This window comes from Muscardinus avellanarius, assembly GCF_963383645.1.
Source record: "Muscardinus avellanarius genome assembly, chromosome: 4".
NCBI classification, from domain to species: Eukaryota; Metazoa; Chordata; class Mammalia; order Rodentia; family Gliridae; genus Muscardinus; species Muscardinus avellanarius.
The window spans coordinates 101,268,057-101,287,377 of record NC_137789.1 but is presented as its reverse complement, the minus strand read 5'-3'; the positions used below and the strand labels follow the sequence as shown (position 1 = coordinate 101,287,377).

General features: G+C 44.2%; 1 protein-coding gene across 1 annotated transcript in view; it reads left to right on the top strand.

Moving 5' to 3' along the window:
- Positions 1–19,321, top strand: part of GRID1 (glutamate ionotropic receptor delta type subunit 1) — a gene marked incomplete at both ends in the record, with an annotated part of 769,462 nt that overhangs the window by 443,984 nt on the left and 306,157 nt on the right. The window contains one exon of the mRNA XM_080695056.1: positions 17,965–18,018. Within this exon, the coding sequence (XP_080551182.1) occupies positions 17,965–18,018 (54 nt within the window). The remainder of the gene's footprint in view (positions 1–17,964; positions 18,019–19,321) is intronic.

Genomic DNA, 19,321 nt, shown 5'->3' with positions numbered 1-19,321 from the left:
CCGTCCACCTGTCCTCATGTTGAAGGAGCCCAGATCCTCTGTTCTGTAGGTTTTTAAATCATTTATCCTTCCAGAGGGATGTATTGATCAAAGTGAGCCAGCATGTTTGAACTATTTCTTTGAACAGACTATTATCAATCCCCAGCCTTCATGTACTGATAGCATGTCAGACTTCAGGTAACTGATGGGGCCTCCTCTCTCCCTACCCTGGGTTGCCTGACCTGTGTTCATTTAAATGGGCTTTTGAATGAAACTGTTGGATAAGACTCTTGACATCCTTCTCCTTTAGAGGTGAAAAACAAACAGGCCTGAACCAAAAATGTACTTGTGGGCTTAATCAAGAATTCTGTAGGAAACCATGCCTGTTTAGCTGCTGGAGGCCAAGAACACACAGCTCCCAACATGACTATAAAGGAGAGCAGGGTAGGAAGCTGTCGCTCCCTTCATCCCCGAGTCTAGGTCCATTGTTTCACCTTCTTGTGGCTTAGGGAAAACACTTTCTGAAGAAGGCATTTTGGAATCTGGGTAGCCCAGCTATTTTTTGGGTCCTGGCATGAAAAAACAACACTCCCTTTATTTCTTGCTTTACTGCCAAGTTGCCCTCTTCCGTCAGCCTGGTACAGGCCAGGCTTGACCCTGTCTGGCCCCCTTCCAGTTGCCTTACACAGGTTGAGCATTCTTCATATGTAAATCCTAAATTAAACTTTTTAAGAACATTAGCATGATGCCAATTATGCAAATATTCCCCACTCCCCCCCAAAAGCTCAGAAATCTGAAGGGCTTCTGGTCTCAGCCTTTCTCATAGGGATACTCTGCCTGTAATGCTGAGCATTCTTAGTTGACAACAGAAACCCGCTCTAGATAGCTTAAGCAAAATGAGCATTCGTTGACTTCTGGATGATTTTCTGTTTTGTTGACTTCTGATTGATTAAGCAATTCTGATCACTTGTCCCTGTTTATCCCCTCTCTCCCCCAGTTTATTCTAGAATAATCATAAGGGGTTAGAGTGTTATAACCCACAATGCAGAAGAGAACAGGAGAGGAGACAGCAGTGGCTGAGAGCTAGGGCCAGATTTTGAAAAATAGAAAGTGGAGGAAGGGTAACTAATGTAGCAGATGTAAGGATGTTACAGCTTCAATGCTTGATAGTGCAGGAGCTTCTGGGGAGTAAGTTGGTTCTATCTGCACAACCCTGAGAGCCTCAGCACCAAGGTCCTAGAGAGTGGGGAGGCAGGTGTCACAACCAGGGGGAAAATAAGCACTGGTTTGCATATTGAGTGATGGGTACACTTAGCTTCTGTTCTTGGCATGCTCCTGGTGTGCTGGCAGCTGGGCTGCACCTCTTATGGGTGGATGTGTGCCTCAAAGGTACGTGTGGGTAAATGTTTGCTCCCCATGCTGTGGCATTATTGGAAAGTCACGGTACCTTGAAGAGGTGTGTGGTCTTTAGGTCAGTGTGGTGTGCCCCCAGAAGGGACTATGGGACCCCAGCTCCTTCCTCTTTCTATTGTTCACCCCTTGGCCATGAGGTGAGTGTTTTCCTTAGCCAGGTGCCTTTATGCCTCTGTGCTGCTTCCCCTAGAGCCATGGGGCAATCAATCATGAACTAAAGTCTCTGAAACTGTGAGCCAAAACCTCTTCTCTTTATAAGTTGATTAACTCAAGTATTTGTTATAGTGACAGAAAACTGATTAACACAATACCCTTCAGGCAGGATATTGGAGGATTCTTTTCTAGAGAAAATGAACAACTCCAGAGAAAATTACTTCCAATGTTGGCACTGTAGAGGAGAGGGGTGTCTTCCAGGGCGGTGGTAAGTACCTTGCTATGATTTGGACATGGTTTGAAAACAGAACTCGAGTCCCATGCGCTGGAAGCTTTGTCCTTAATGTAGCAATGTTGAGAGATGCTGGGGTCTAGGGAAAGGAGATTAGGTCATTGGAACATCATCCTCTGAAAGATTAGTATAGTTCCTTTGGGTTCATGGTTAATTCCTATAGATATGTCTTTATATTAATATAATAAGCCTACCCCCCCAGCTTCTTGCTGTGTGATGTCTTCATCTTGGATGTGCTTCTAACTTGTTGCCATCTTTAATGCAGTGACACAGCCAGAGGTGCCCTTTTCAGGATGATGGCTCCATTTATTTCTAGAAATGAGAGCTGAAAAAACATTTTTTACTTATACATCATCCAGCTTCAGGTATTTTATTATAGCAACCCCAAACAAATACAGATCACTGAACCACAAGCTGCCTCCCATGCCCTGTAGTGAGTTTTTAAGTCCCTAACTTTAATATGAAAAGAATCAGTATACATTTGGAGATTATCTCATATGAAAGAGAGAATACAAAACAAACTTACAAAAGAGATACAGGACAAACTGACCAATGTGAAAACTTCAAACACCATGTTAGTTATAATCTTAAAGATATTTTTATCTTATATAATTATAGTACTGAAACTTGAACTCAGAGGTATTCTACCTTCAAGCTACACTTCCAGCTATATTTTATTTTTTATTTTGAAACAGAGTCTTGCCATGTTGCTAAGGATGGCCTTGAACCTGAGATGCTCCTGTCTCAGCCTCCCAAGTACTGGTATTATAGGAATGTGCCCTCTATGTCCAGCTTGAAATAATTTTTTTTAAAAAATGCACTTTTACGATATAAACTAAAAAGAATAGAGAGTATAAAGTAGTAGTTAAAATTCAAAAAAATAAGATAAATGAAAATTTAAAAATCTAGTTAAAGTAAATATTAGAAAAGAAAGTTGAGGGAAGTAAGAAGGAAAAGACTGGGAGAGAAAAGTTGATAAATATGCATTCAGGAAATTCAGTATCCTTATAATAGAAGTCCTGGAGAGAGAACCAACCCCCAGTAACTGCCATTCTACTCTCTTGCTCTCTAGTTCTTTGGAATCAATTTTTTTTTCAGTATTAGGGATGGAACTCAGGGGCATTGTTCCTCCGAGCTATACCCCCAACGCTATTTTTTATTCTTTATTTTGAAACAGGGTCTCAACAAGTTGTGAAGGGCCTTACTAAGTAGCTGAGGCTGGCCATGAACCGCAATCCTCTGGTGTGAGCCTCTTGAATGCTGGGATTACAAGTGTGCGCCATGACGCCTGGCTAACCTTTAGGATCAATTTTTAAGTGTCCACATCTGAGTGAGATCATGCAGTGTTTACTTTTCTCTGCATGGTTTATTTCACTTGACATATGTTTTCCATGTCCATCTATGTTGTCACAAACAGTACAATTTCCTTCTTTTTAAGGCTTACTAGCATGCAATGGTGTTTATGTGCCACATCTTTTTCATCCATCTATCTATTGATGAACACTTAGTTTGACTTCTTATCTTGACTATTGTGAGTAGTGCTGCAGTAGACATGGGAGTACAAGTTTAATTTAAAAACTGTGGTGTAAAGATCTCCTCCCATTCTGTAGGCTCCCTCTTTAGGTTCTTGATGGTTTCCTTTTATGAGAAGAAACTTTTTAGTTTGAAAGATCCACTTATTAATTCTTGCTTTAATTTCCTGCGCTATGAAAGTCTTATTGAGAAAGTTACTCCCTGTGCCTATATGTTGGAGTATAGATCCTATGCCTTTCTCTAATAACTTCACAGTCTCTGGTCTAATTTCCAAGTCTTTAATCCAACTCATGTTGATTCCTGTGCATGGTGAGAAGTAAGGATTCAGATTCAACTTTCTAGAAATGGATAGCCAGTTTTCCCAGCACCATTTGTTGAAAACGCTGTCTTTTCTCCAGTGTATGAGTTTGGCCCCTTTGTCAAAGATCAATTGACTATAGATGTGTGGGTTTGTTTCTCTATCTTCTATTCTGTTCCACTGGTCAGTCTGCCTATTGTTGTGCCAATACCATGTTGTTTTTACTACTATTTCTCTATAGTATAATTTACTACTATTCCTCATTAGTATAATTTGAATTCCAGGATTGTGATGCCTCCTGCCTGGTTCTTGTTGCTGAGAATCATCAGCTTTGGCTATTCTGGGTCTTTTCTTTCTCCATACAAAATTCATAACTGATTTTTCCAGGTCTATGAGAAATGTTGTTGGTATTTTAATGGGGATTGCATTGAATCTATAGATCACTTTTGGCAGAATGTCCATTTTGATGATATTAATTCTGCCTATCCATGAGCAAGGGAGATCTTTCCATATTCCAAGGTCTTCTTCAACTTCTTTCTTTAATATTTTGTAGTTTTCTTTAGATAGGTCTTTTACATCTTTGGTTAGGTTTATTCCTAGGTATTTTATTGGTTTAGAGGTTATAGTAAATGGAATAGTTTTCTTTATTTCTTTTGTTGTGGATTCATTGTTGGCATAAAGAAAAGCAACTGATTTCTTTAGGTTGATTTTGTATCCTGCGACTTTGCTGAATTGGTTAATCAGCTCCAGAAGTCTTTTGGATGAGTTCAAAAATCATATCATCTGATAGGGGGCTAATATCCAGAATACACAAAGAGCTCAAAAGAATCTACACTAGCAAAACAAACAACCCAATCAAGAAATGGGCAATTGAAATGAATAGACATTTCACAAAAGAAGAGATACAAATGGCCAGTAGATACAAGAAAAGATGTTCAACATGGCTAGCCATCAGGGAGATGCAAATCAAAACTACGCTGAGATTCCATCTAACCCTAGTCAGAGTGGCAAACATGAAGAAATCAAACAACAATTGCTGGTGAGGATGTGGGGAAAGAGGAACTCTTTTTCACTGTTGGTGGGAGTGCAGAGTCGTTCAGCCACTATGGAGATCAGTATGGAGATTCCTTAGAAAACTGGGAATAGGCCAGGCATGGTGGCGCACGCTTGTAATCCCCGCGCTTGGGAGGCGGAGACAGGAGGACCACGAAGGTTCGAAGCCAGCCACGCTGGTGTAAGAGACCCTGTTTCAAAAATATAAAATTGGTCTGGGAGTGGAGCCCGGAGGTGTAAGGGCTTCCAGGAACCCCAGTACCACCAAAAAAAGAAAAAAGAAAAAAAAAGAAAAAAGAAAAAGAAAACTGGGAATAGATCCACCATTTGATCCGGCTATAGCACTCCTTGATATCTTTCCAAAGGGGTTGAAATCAGAGAACTACATTAACATATGCATACCCATGTTCATAGCAGCACAGTTTGTAATAGCCAAAATATGGAACCAACCTAGATCTCCATCAACAGATGAATGGATTGCAAAATTATGGGAAACACACACAATGGAATTCTGTTCAGCTATAAAGAAGAACAAAATAATAGCATTTGCAAGAAGATGGAAGGAACTGGAGAACATTATGTTAAGTGAGATTAGTCAAGCACAGAAAGAGAAGGGACATGTTTTCTCTAATATGTCCAAGCTAGGGAGTAGTGGTAATACCAGAGGGACTCCAGATGATGGAGGAGAAATCTCAGCAAAGCTTGAATGGAAGGATAGGACAGGAAGAACGCTGAGGTTGGTCAATGGAGGAGCTACATACGAATATGTGTAATAGTATAAATATAACATGGTTAACCTGGACATTCTCTATTGGGAGGTGGGAAGGGAAATTGAGGGGAAAGGGCATGAAGCACAATCTAATTGTACACCACTTTCAATATGTTCCACTTATAAAAAAAATTGTGGTGTATACCTGTAATCTCAATACTTGGGAGGCTAAGACAGGAAGGATTGTAAGTTCAAGGCCAGTCTTTGCAACTTAAATCAACCCTCAGCACTCAGCAAGACCCCATTTTAAATTAAAAAAATAGGGCTTGGAGTGTAGTTCGAAGATAGACTACTACTGGGTTCAATCTCCAGTATCACAGAATTACAAAAAATTGTGATATAACTAGATTGGAAATATTGGGAAAGAAAATAAAAAGTATGGATTTGTAGGAAAGATTTAAATTCTCATTGCCATATCAGTAAGAGAATAGATTATGCTAATGTCTAAAATAGATCAACCATGTATAGCAATGTGAACATGATTAAAGATGATTTAGAAATATGAAAGCAAATCATAAAGTAATAGCTATAAGAGTTACAACGGTGCCTCTGGAGAGCAAGGCTGGATAGCAGGAGGACTAAGGGCTTCCATTTATCAAAAGAAGGCCTTTAAAAAATTAAGCCCTTTTTGAAATACTGCCTTTTAAAATTATGATTTAATACTGAATACTAGATTTATAAACCATTGTCTATAATTGTCACATTGTGCTTTGAAATTACTATGCTCTTTAAAACATTTGATTATGTTCTTATTTGGCACATTGGTCTTACCGGTGTTTGATATGCAGATTTTTAAAATAAGTATTATTTTTCCTATTGTGTGCAAAAAGTTTCAAAACAGAGTTAATAAGAAATAAAAGGAATTTATTCAAGTGATATCAGGCAACTCACAGAGGTAGGCAGAATGCTGGGGAACTAGACCTAGAATATCATGGGAGGCTGGGTGGGGCAGAGTCCATCACAGCACTCCAGCTCCAGTGTGGACAAGACAATCTCAGTCCATTGTGGCTGCCAGAGCAATAACACAGACTGGGTAATGTAGAAAGAGAAGACATTTCTCCTTCACAGTTTTTGAGGCTAGAGCTTCTGATATCAAACTATGGAATCTCATGAGGGTCTCGTGTGCTCTCATTCTATGGGGGAAGAATGAGGGGCAAGAAAGTGCATGGGAATAAGAAGGGGCAGGACTTGCTTTTATCAGGAACCCTCTCCTGCTATAATAACATTCACCTGTTCATGGGAGCAGAGCTTCATGACCTCTCACTTCTCACCTCAGTGGCATTGGGGATAAAGTTCCTACACATCAAAGATGCTCTGATATTGGGTAGCCAAACTGCTACGGACTCTTTCTTAATCCTGTGGAGACACTCATCCCCTTTCTCCCAAGCCTGGGATTTCCTATACCACAGGCAGTATCCCATAGGATCTTAAATATTTTGAGACCCTAGCTAGGCCTGAGACCCACGCACCCCAGCACAAGGCATGTAGGGAAAGTGTGTAGGTGAGTCTAACTGATAACCTAATCAATTCATCTTTTGGAATGGCAGCATGCTTTCCATAGAAATGCCAACAATAGTGAAGAAACTGTGGTCCAAAAGGGTCTTGGGGTGCCTCTCTTCCTTCTGCAATTCCCTGCCTGGCCCCCACCTTCTCAGGTCACTGGTTCAATAGCATGGATAAACATGTCTGTAGTCCAAGCCAGCTATGGTTAGTTTTTTCACCGGAAAATGGGGTTCTCCTGGTTGAGTGTGAACCTGCCTTATCCTGATCCACCCCTGTGATTACTCACCTTTCCCAAATTTCTAATATAGGCCTCCCCAACTTTCTGCTGATGCAGCAGATTATGTCCGAATTCACCATCTGCCCTATCATACTGATATGATTTCCATCTTTATAGTTATATGTAGAAGTCATGTCAGATTCCTTGTTCTTCATCAAATTGCCTTGCATTTCCTGTGGAGGACGACATGCTCTCAGTGTTTTCTTCCTAAATGTTTTAAACTCCACCCTCCCCTCTCCAGTCCAATGGCCACTGCCTTGCTTTGGTTCTTGTTATCACTTTCTTGGACCAGTGTGACTGCTTTCAACCTCTTTTCTAAATGTCCCTCATGTGCTGTGAAATTCACCTCCACGTGGCCAGTCTGGCCTCTCTAGAATCCAGATCTGGCAATTTACTTCTCATCCTTCCTTCCTCTCCTGGATCCCCAGGGTCTGAGCTCCATTTATTTTTTTCTGTTCTGTGGCAACCTTTGTAGCTTATGCAATATCATTCTCCTCCTTGAGCAAATAAATGTATACATATTTTGGGGAGTATATGTATATAAGTATACTCTGGGGAGATAAGTTTGATTGATGCTGGGTTCAAATAAGTTTGTCAAGTTTCTGTGACATGAGGACTTCTATTTGCATGTAAAGGTGGGGATAGAAATTCAGTATATTGCAAGCTTTCAGATGACAGATTGTTCTTTTTTACAAAAACATTTAGCATCTTCTAAGATTCTTCCATCCCCAGAGTATGATCTATAAATTCTTAACTTATAGGGTGGTAGCCAGGCTTTCTGACTGGTATAAGGCTCAGCGACAAGCCCTAGTAGTGTTTCAGGTGACAACTTGTGGCTGACACTGCAGCTCCTCCCACCCTGGCTTTAAGCCCCAGCGAGATCCACAGAAGAGATATATCATGTACACATTTGATTGACAGCCGACTAGTTCTCAGGCCGGACAATACCACATCTGTCTCAGTGTGCAGGGGCTATGGCGGAGCTTGACACAGTGAGTGAGAACCTACAGGGAAGGATGTGTACAGGGTCCCAAGGGCTCCTCCACATAACCAGCCTCCTGGATCTGGAATGCAGATCCTACTACATGCTTCCCATCTTTGATTACAAGGCAGGACATAGTTCCAAAGTGGTGGGAATGTTTGGCTAGAGCAGTGGCCAGATAGAACAGGGCTAGGCAAGTGGTGATAATTTAACCAGTACACCCAGAATGCAAAAGAATCCCTAATTGAGGGCCTGAGAAAGACTTTGATAAATGTAGAGGAACAGCTTGTTATGTGAATATGAATTAGATTTTCTATGCCATACATTATTGGTTAGTGAATCTTCACAATTATTCACAACATGTGGACATGTGACTCAGCCACCATCCCTACACACCCAATGCCCTTTCCCACCTCCAGGCTTAAGAAGCACATTGCCTCCTGGGAAGTCCTGTATTCCTAGAATTCTCTCTCCAAGCAATGCCACCCGATGGGTCTAACCTTTCCAGGTGCTTTTTGTGGGAATAGGAGGTGGGTGCTGGGGCAGGCAGAAGATATCTCTGAGGACGAAGGGCATTTATATTTGGTTTTTTATTATGATTAGATTTGCCCTAATGGCTGGATGCAGAGTTGCTGGTTCACAGGTGTTCATAAGGATTTCGGCAAAAACTAAGCCACACTGAAGTCTGGTACCAACTATGTGGCAGCTTTTGAGAGAGACTGTCTTAAAGACTGTAAAGTGATTTATATTGTAGACTCTAAGGAAAACATATTGCTTAGCTTCCCCCAAGTTTAATTTGTGATATCCTCTCCTTCTTTCAGAACCCAGAGCCCCACCATGAGCTCAGTACATTTCACTGGGGCCATGCTAAGCACTAGGTAGCCAATGTGAGAAACAGTTTATGCCCAAGTTCCCTCACATCGCCCCCATTCTGTTCATGGGGCTCCTCCCTGGTTTTCCCATGTCCCAAGTCAGACACTTGTTTCCTGACAACTCCTGGGCTGAGGAACTCCTCCCCAGAAGCCTGAGGAAGAAAAACCTCTTGTCTCCAGAACTGAAAAGAAGATATTTTTCTTTCTACTCCATTCTCCAAAAAGTCAGGCTCATAAAAAAGAATACAAATTACACCCAGCAGCTCTTATCAGCTTGGTAAAGAATTGCTACTTTCAACTTTATTGCCTTAAAAAGAATTCAAACACTTCCATCTTTTAAAAACAATTTGGGTTGAGCAAAGAAAATTAGGTCCATGGGCAGAAGCAGCTTGCAGAGTCAGTGCTGAGCATGATTTGAAGGGGTGGTGGTATTAACCTTTGAAGATCAATGCTTTAATTGAGTAGCTTGAGGAGGTCTAGTTGGTCTCTTGTTGGATGTCCCCACCAAAGGTCTGGGTCTCCAGGGCAGACAACTCTACATGGGAGGGCAGGCCTCTGGGGCATGCTGTGACTCAGTGGCACTTGGAGAGACTGTTCTGCTGCAAATGGTCCCTGCATCCTTCCTCTTCAACATCTCATGCAATGGATCCCTGGGACTGGTCTTTGGATGTAAATGAGCCTCCTCAGGCTCCAGTATGAATGTGGCAACACCCATGAGGGGGAGAAGGAAACACTTCCATTCAGTTTTGCACTTTGCGTATATATGAAAATCATTTTGGAACCAGAGCTGAATAGCAGATGTATGAACAATGGCTCTGAGCAGCCACCTGCCTCCCTGGGTCCTAGTCCTGGGTTAGTGGGGGACCAGAGTTGTCACATTGTTTATAGCCCACACTGATGATGCTGGCGGCTTCTCTCATCAAACCAGGTAAGGACATAAATAAGCTCAGAAGTGATTTTTTCTACTGTAGATTTCAGTTCTGACCATTCATGTGGCCAAAGGCCTGAATGCCTCACTCTTTCTTTTTGAAACAAGATCAGATGAAAAAGGCAGGCTCCTGGTACCTCCCTCTAGGCTATAGCCTGAGAATCCATGTGAGTGAGAACATGGGCAGACTTTTTTGGTTTCTGGGCCTGCAGGTGGTGGAGAGATTATAGATCATTGATTAAAACCAAGTGTCTATCAGCCGATACTTATTGGCACCACCTGGCTTCACTTCTCCAAGTTGATCTTATTAAACAAATCGTGCCTATGAGCAGACTCCATTTCATATTTCTGCTGATATTAATGTTTTCTCGTAAATTGTCCACATGTAGCATATTCTCACTTTTTATTACAGTAAATTGCACTTCCTGCACAGCCCTGGAACCTGTCTCTATTTCATCTGAAGGATCCGCAAATGGTCTGTAATGAATCTTCCTTCCATGGAGGCTGTGAGCTGCCACATCTGCCCTCTGCAGGGTCTACACTGGCTGCTTATCTCACACTTGGGCAATGTGAGGATGAGACCAGGGAGGTCTAATGATTGACTGGAAATTGCTTAGATCTGTGAGGTCTTTACCCGTATTTAGACAATCATGCCTTCTCTTTTTTTCCAATTGCAGCATAATAGGTATTCTTAACAATCTATCTTCCTCCTACCCACATCATGCTAAACTACCTTTCTTTTTGCCCAGAAATGGCTTTGCTGTTCCTTCCATGGGTGTGCTTCTGCTCTTGGGGGAGGCTCCATAGAAAGATGGGGGAGGTGGGAATAGGCAATTCCTGGTTGGTTAGGAAGAGCTGGCTCCAGAGAGGGCCTGGGGGAACATACTGTAAAAGAGACCTGCTTGGGCCCAAGATTCCTCAGTGGCATCTAAGAATATGGAGGGAGCCAGAAGTAGGAGCCTTGGGAGGAATTTTTGGCCGCTTTAGTGGTGAAGGCAAGAACCAGAAAAGTTCTGGAGATGAAGATGGGGTAAATAGGCCCAGGATCTTGGGCCCTAAGAGACACAGAGTAGACCCAGGTAGGTCATGATTACTGCTCTCTTTGTTTTTCCTTGTCATTCTGGGCATAGCTGCTGAAACTCAGGCCTCATGGTAGTTGCTTTACTGATTTTCTTATAAATGGGTTCCTCACATCATCCTTCCTCTTGTAGCTACTTACTCCCTTCCTTGCCAATGGGATGGGGGTTGTTGTGCTTGGGAGGGATAATGTTGCATAGAGAGAATTGTCACTAAATAAGTATGTTGTTGCAAAGGCAGCAGTGGTTCTTTAAAATTAGCTCAATATCTGTCCTTGGGAAAGTGCCAGGCCCTGGGCTCCATGGGGGGAATGTTCTCAAATTTTAGAATTGGGGTTTTAAAAAGATGCTAATTGCTGACAAGATTTCATTATCTGTGGCTTCCAGTGTTAGAGGGGGGTTGCCTAGATAAGTGGTCGACAATTAATGCTCATATAAATAATCAGTGGCATTTTACACTTTGTAAAATAAATCCTTGGTGAAGGTGCTGGAAGGCTTCCATGTAGAGGTTTTTTTCACTTCATTTACTAGTCCTGGGGGCCAAGATGAAGTGAAACAGGCTCGCACTTAACAGTGCAAGAGGAGTAATGGTCCCAGGCTTATGAGAACAAGATAGCCTGGGGAAGGAAGGTGTAGCTGCTTAGGGGCTTTCTCATTGTCTAGGGGTTAGGCCCAGCCCAGGGGCTCATAGGTTTCCTTGGGCTGACATTTGGGCCTTTTGGGGGATTTCATGACCAAAATATAAAACTAGAATTTGAAGACATTTGGACATGGGTTTGAATTTAGTCTCTACCATGTACTAGCTAAGGACTTTCTATAAGACTGAGTCTTGATGGAGGGAGGACTCAGATCCACATTTGCTAGGTACGGACACAAACACTGCCTGATTTGTTGGGCTGTTGGGAGTAAATGAGATGCAAGGATTGTGAAGTAGAGATGTATTGAAATATCCAGAAAGGTTCTCTTGTTGCCCTTGGAAATGGCTTAGACTTGGTCTTGCATGCAAGGCTGAGAACATAGTGGGAGAGGTTCCAGGATGGGGACATTTGCTCCAGTGTGCTCAGTGCACCCCTGTCTTCTCGGCTTCTGTCTAGGTTCTTGGATATTAGAACTGATCTTCATCACCATGTGATCAAGGGGCAGCTGTGAACCCCCAGCCCCAGCCCAGGTGCCTTGCACAATGGGGCTGCTTTTTTGTCCAGAACCTGCTAGGGAGCCAGTTGCTAGAGTGTGTCCCTAATCTCCTTCTCTGGAAACTGTAGGTCAGGGTGGCCAGAGCAGAATGTGGATGTCCCCTGCCTCCCAGTGGGCCCGCAGGTTCTCATCTTGGTGTTCCATGTCACATAAACCTTAGCACTGTTGATACCCTTGAAGGTGCCTGAGGATCAGACTGAGGCTACTGCTCAGAAACAGGAGCAGCCCTTCCCAGCCACACTTAGTCTCCCTAAGTGTGCAAACAGCCATCTTCAGCTCCTTTAGCCGGGTCTACCCATGACAGTGCACTCTTCCCTCCAGAGGAAGGTTTTTTGTGTGTCAGTATATGTATGTCCATGGAAGTTGACACAACATGGACATTCAGCTCAGCCAGGCATGCCATGCCTTCCGTATCCACCCTCCCGGTTATGCCCTGGGCCAGATACAATCACCAACACCTGCCATCTCCTCTACTCGAAAGGGCTGGAAGCCAGCTTTATCCCTTGTAAGTCTCACCCTCTCAGCTCTTCTGCTGAAGTTGTGTGTTTGCAATAGATGTCAGGCCACAAGAGCCATACAAATGTGCTCTGAGGGTTTGGCAAGGTCTTACAGGACTCACACAGTTTAGCAGGGTCTCCTGTGCTGTGCTGAGCTTTGGGCCACTGCCACAATCCCTTTGGGTTCATCGAGACCTTGGTGCTGGCTCCCTTGGTGTGTGGGTGCTCCTGTGGTTGCTCAGGCCTCCACCCTGCCACTGCCTCACTTTGTATTGTTCCACAGCTATGGTGCTGGGCTGTATGCAGAAAACTGACTGCAGGGAGTCAGCCTCTTACCTGATGAAGGTAAATTACCTGGAGCTCTCCCTGGGCACAAGGCCAGCTTGTCCCACCTCACCTTCAGGGTACTGGAGCTGTCTACAATTGCTTTGCAGATGCCTACAGTGTCCACATAGCTCTAGAACCACACTGTGACCAAGATGGCAGAACTATGGTGTACTGCCTTGAGGGGTCTCTGCAGTCATGGAGGAGATGGGATTTACCACTTTGCAAAGCTGCTTGTATTTTTAAAATCTTTTTTGTCACTATTTGGCTCTCTCCTCCATGTTGAATCCTGTATCCAGCAGTATTAAAGATAGCTATCATGGCTGTGTTCTTGTGCCTGTTTATAAAAGACCATCAAATGAAAACCAGGTAGGAGATGCAAGGGAAATGGGGAGGACCTCTGCATTGACTGGCTATCTGAAGTGAGCTCCTTCCTGTGCTGGTAGCTTGGCAAGGAATTTCCTTTAATTCTCACTGTCACTCCAGGTGGGAGTTGTTTGTCTCAGGCTGGGTTCTCAGAAGCAGACTTTGAGTGAAGATTTCTGCAGCAGTAATTTATTAAGAAGTGCGCTCAGGAGAAGTAAAGCAAGAAAGACAACAGGGAAAGCATGGATGTGGAACAGGGAAGTGAAGGAAACCAAGTGAGGTGATTTGGGCTCCATCCTGCAGAGGGATTCTGGAAATAGCTGAGATCCTACTGTGAGAAGTCCCTATCAGGGAGCTGGCCAGCTGGGCTTCGTATCTGCAGCACCCTCAGTCCTTGGTTAGGGTGCAAATTCCCAGGCACCTTGGGAAGTTTGGTTCTGGCAGTCTGAGTACTGGGTGTTGACAGTTGGGAGCTCATACACAGGGAAGTCTGTGTAACTAATATGCCACCAGGAGACGTGAGGGTGCGGGTGGAACACCATAGTATGGTTGGTATGCAGTGGCCATATTGGGCATGGCAACTGCTCTTGACAAGGTGAAGCAGGTCAGCCAGGTCAACTCAGCCAAGACTCTTTCTATACTTGTTCTGTGGATGGAAGGATGTGTTGTCTCCTGTTGCAGAGAACAGAGCGGGAACAGGGGCAGGTGCCACTGTTCAGTGAGAAGGGGTCTCAGTGATGCTGGGAGGGATGCTGCCCACGCTGAGCGCAGTTAGGGTTCCTCTCATGAGCTGGCAGAGAAGGTGGGAGTGTTACCGCTCACTTTGCAGTAGCTGCCCCTTTTGCCGCCTATCCCAGACTCTGTGGAGTCCTATCCTCCAAAAAAGGCTGCAGCCAAGTGCTGTTTTTCTCCACGCAGGGAAAAGAGGCTTTAACAAATTAGCTGATGCTTAATTGGTGAGTGAAAGCAGGGCAGGGAAGTTGGCCAGTTTTCCTGCGGGGTTTTCTGATCAATTCCCTCTGCCAATAGCTTTCTGTGTGAGTCTGATAGCAGGTAAGAAGACTCTTTAAAGAGCCAAGGCTCCCACCTGCCCCCAGGGATTTCCAGGGAATTTGTTCAAGCGGTCTACAGTGTTGGCACCTGTGGGGACAAGCAGAGGCCCTCTCACCTGCACAGGTGGATCTTCCCTCCCCCAACCCTTCAGATTCACAGAACTACAGATTCTGGAGCAGGGTTCCCAGCTGACACGGCCAGGAACAGTTAGGATCAGTGCTCTGAAACAGCACAGGACCTCAGACACATCACCATGCCCAGTGAATTGGGATTCCTAGCAGGGGGTCAGGGATCTACGTTTTTAGAAGCTACCTAGGAGGTTCTTACCTGCAGGCAGACTTGAGAATCATAGCTGTGGATAGGGATGTCAGCAATATCCCTTACCTGGTGTCATCCTCCTCTTGAATTACTTGAAAAGTCAGAAAGTTCTGACTTAATTTTTCTCCCTGATTACTGGAGCCATTGCTTCAAATCTATTCTCAGAGGCTACAAAGAGAAACTTCAATTTCTCTGGCACACAAAATATTTTAATGTATTTAAAACCCTATTTTGCCCCAGCCTCTAAGCATCCCTGGCCACTCTAACTGGTCATTGGTCAACACTGTGCCACTCCATGATGGGGCACCTGTGTACAGTGTATTCCATGAAGCATTTTACTTCTGAGCTACATCTTCAGCCCTTTTAATTTTTTTTAATTTTATTTTTTGAAATAGGGTCTTTATTTTTAACATAGGGTCTTGTGAAGTTGCCAACACACTTGGTGAATTGCCAAGACTGGCACCAAACCCTCAATCCTCCTCTCTGACAGGTATATGCCACCTCATCCAGGCATGCAAGTTTGATAAGCGAGTCAGCAATGTCTCCACAGTATCACTGAGGCAATGTCAGAGTGCTTAGAATCAGGGCCAGCCAGGCCACCAGTGTGTTCAGTGCTCACAGACTCCCTGCCTCCACTTCTCCATCTCCTCATCACAGCTTCTGAAGACACGTATGGAAGTCTGAAGGTTGAGGGGAAAGAGACTCTGTGCTAAGCTGCTCTCCCTTCTCCATCTTTACTGCAGACTCTCCAGAGAGCTATTGGCCCTTGAGTTCTTGCAACTTATCTGGAGAGGCCTTGAGTTTGTAGAACAGTGCAGAAAGCATCCCAGGACAGCCCATAGGGTGCAGATCCCACAGGGTCTTTTGGCACTTTCTTTGTCTCTAGTGTGAGAGAGAGCACCCAGAACCTCCCTCCTGATATGATTCATTTATTCCAGGGAAGCGAGGGGAGACTGACAGGGTGAGGCTCATAAAAAGAATGGGGTGGGCTTTGGGGCCAGAGGAGAGACTCCTAGGACACAAGCTAGAATGCAAGCAAGTGGGGGAGTGAGGCTGGACCCCACAAAGGAGAGAAATGGTCAATGTTTTATTTCTTTTTCCTGGGGAAGGCTTGGGAGATATATAGACCTCATCTGCATTTCCCTCTTTCTGAGACCAAGAACTTAAGAATATATTGCACACATTGGCAGACAGAAAGGGGTAAGTGTTGTCTACATTTTACAGATGACCAAAATGGATGAATGCCAGTGGAGTGCTGGTTGGCCCCAGGCCCCATCCACTCCAGAGTTCTGTCTGTGTCTTCCCAGGGTACCCTTTAACTTAGACTGGAGAGGGGAGTCTGCATCTTTCCATCAGAGTGGCCCAGGAAAGGCCCTGTGCCTGCCCTTGGTGTCCTTCAGGGTGTTGCCTGTAAAGGAGCTGGGGCTTACCTGGGCACATTCCATAGGCTCTTGTCTTCACAACTTTGCCATGCTCACTAGCAAGCCCACCCATCCTCATAGAGTGCTGTCCGTGAGATGGCAGCATTGGACCTCATCCCCATGAGGGCCTGGGGACCCCACCAGGTCATATGTTGACTGGGCTGCTGGTGCAGGCTCTGACACCTCTATACCTCATTTAAGAAAGAGACACATCCCTAAGTACTGGTGGGAAAATGTATATTTGATGTATTCATAAGCCAAAAAATAGCATATGTGTTTCCTGATGTGATTTTAATAAAAACAGCTGCCTGATATACATATATAGATATATACTTGAATTTGTGACTACAGAAGCTTCTGGAAGGGGCCACTTCAAACAGATTCTGGGGGATGACTCTAGAGAGATAAATGGGAATTTTCACTATGTAGTACATTCTTCAGGCATGGGAAGCATACAGGATGATTTTGAGAATTTTATTTTTCTGTAGTTTTTTCCAATCAAGAGTAGTAAAAGTGAACACTACAAAAATTAAAAAAGAGGTGAGGGAGAGAGAGAGGAAGGGAGAGAGGGAGGAAGAGAGGGAGGAAGAGAGGGGAGAGAGGGGAGAGAGGGAGAGAGGGAGAGAGAGAGAAAGAGAGAGAGAGAGAGAGAGAGAGAGAGAGAGAGAGAGAGAGAGAGAAAAGAAGGAAACAGGCTACAATCTCTGCGCTTTCTCCCAGGTTCATAGATGGTCTGGCACAGCGCCTGCTGCTCAGCAAGCACTTGGCACATGCTCACTGTATGTTTTCTTACGGGACCTGCTTGAAAACCATTGGTCTCTTCCAATTTTTTCAATCTGTTGAAAGGAAGAAATCTTTCTTCAAGGAAGAAGAAAGCTCTCATAACTCTCATAAACACAAATAAGAAACAAAATAAGCAACTGGGTCCTGTCTGTCTTGGCCCCCACACCATTTATATATTCATCAGTATTGTCCTTTGTGCACCTGTTATGAGCTGGCGATAGTGTGACATTCTGGGGCAGAACTGTGACCTAAGGAACATGACCCTTGGCCTCATAGAGTTCCCAATCTGGCAGAAATTATGGATAATAAGAAACAAACTGATAACTCTCCAAGCACAAAGTGCTCTGAGAGTGAATTATGGGCAGTGCCTCTGCCCAGGAGCTAGAAAGAGTTCAGTTTTATGGATGCTGATAAGTTAACATTAGCTCCAAGCCCCAGCCATGAGCTTCTGTCTTCCCAGTGTTGCTAGCGCAGTTAGACAAGCTGCCATAATCCAATGTTCCAGTATCTCGATTCTGTAGCTTTGGGCAATGGTGAAAATCGTCTCTAAGAACCCCTGAAGAAAGGGATTTGCAGGCATTCTCAGGAAAGGGAGGCTATGCCCCTGCTTGTGATCATGTGATGCCTGAAGGAGCCAGAGCCTCTGACCTTGCTCAGGGCTGATGTAGGAGAGCAAGGAAGAATAGCAAGAAATCAGACATCAGTGTTCAGATGCTGCCTCTGCGGCTGAGGCAGCCAGAGCAGGCCCCAGGGGGACAATATGCTTTGTGGAAAAAAATCTCGTAAGAAAAATGTTTATAAAACCCCATCTTGGCAATTGCTCTGTGTGTGCTGGCTTTTGGCTTGCTTCCATTCATGTATATTCTTTTTCTTTCTGCAGGCTGTGGAGACCAACCTGGCTTCCAAGGATAGTCACTGGGTCTTTGTGAATGAGGTAAGAACCCCAAAATGGTGAGAAGCATGTCTGCTATCCCTTGGGAACATTGGGAGTAATCTTTTTATGTCTGCCCTGCCGAGGCAGGAAGTCTGTGAGTTGGATGTGATCTGCCAAGGTGCTGACCTGGAGCAGGTGTGAAGCAGGTGAATCTAGACCTGAGCCCATGGGAAAGCCAGAAGTCAGGGAAGTGGTGCCAGGGATATGGATTTGCGGGGTGAGGTGAGACCGCCAGTCTCACCAAGGGGGTAGATTAGGGCAGTTGAGCAAGTGGGGTAGAAAGGACGGGACAAAGAAATATGGAGGGGACCAAGGCCAGGTTCCATGCAAGATGATAGGTTTGTGTGGGAGTATTATATGAGTGTGCCTGAGTGAGAAGGAGCATATATGTGTGTGAATATGTACATGTGTGGGAATGTGTATATGGTATAGGTATGTAGGTGTATACATATGGGTGTGTATATGAGTGAGAGAATGTGAATGTGTATAAGTGCACATGTGTGAGTGCATCAACTGTATGTATATGAATGTGTGTTGTGGGTACATGTATAAGTGTATATTTATGTGAATGAATGTGCATGAGTATATGAAAGCATGAGTTGTATGTGTGTGACTGGCGTGTGTGAGTGTATGAGTTGTATGTGCATATGAGTATATATATGCATATGTATGGAAATTTCAGTCACATGTGCATGCGAATGCATGTGAATATATGTGTGTGTCAGTCACATGTGCATGTGAGCATGTGTGAATGTAATACATGTGCCCGTTGTCAGTTGTATGTGCATGAGTGTCTGTCAGTAGTCTGTGCTTGTGAATGTGTGTGAATGTATGTCTAGTGTGTCCATTATATATGCGTGCAAGTGTGTCAGTTGTATTTGCTTGTAAGTGTATAGATGTATATGTGCATGTGCATGTGTGTGAGTGTGTGTATATGTGCCTCCAGCAGAAATGGGATCTCTGTACTATTTACAGGAGTGAAAAGGAAATGTCTATATGACTGGCCATCCCACTGGCTTGGTCTTGGGGAAGGGGGACATAAGATGTCATTGAGACCTGGTCTGCTCTTCAGTAGTTGCTCCCTGCCTATCCACTTACCCACTGCAGGCATGCCATGAAGGTGGCCAGTGCCCACATGCCCTCGCTTCCCAGAAGAATCCCCTCTTCCCACGTGTCCATTGAGGAAGAAGGGCCCAGGGTAGTCTGTGTGGTCCTGTGTGCTGTAACTGGTAGTGGCTGGAGAATGTGTGTCCTAGATCATGCTTCAGTCAGGGCTGTGGCCTTCGGCTGCTCCCAAATTAGC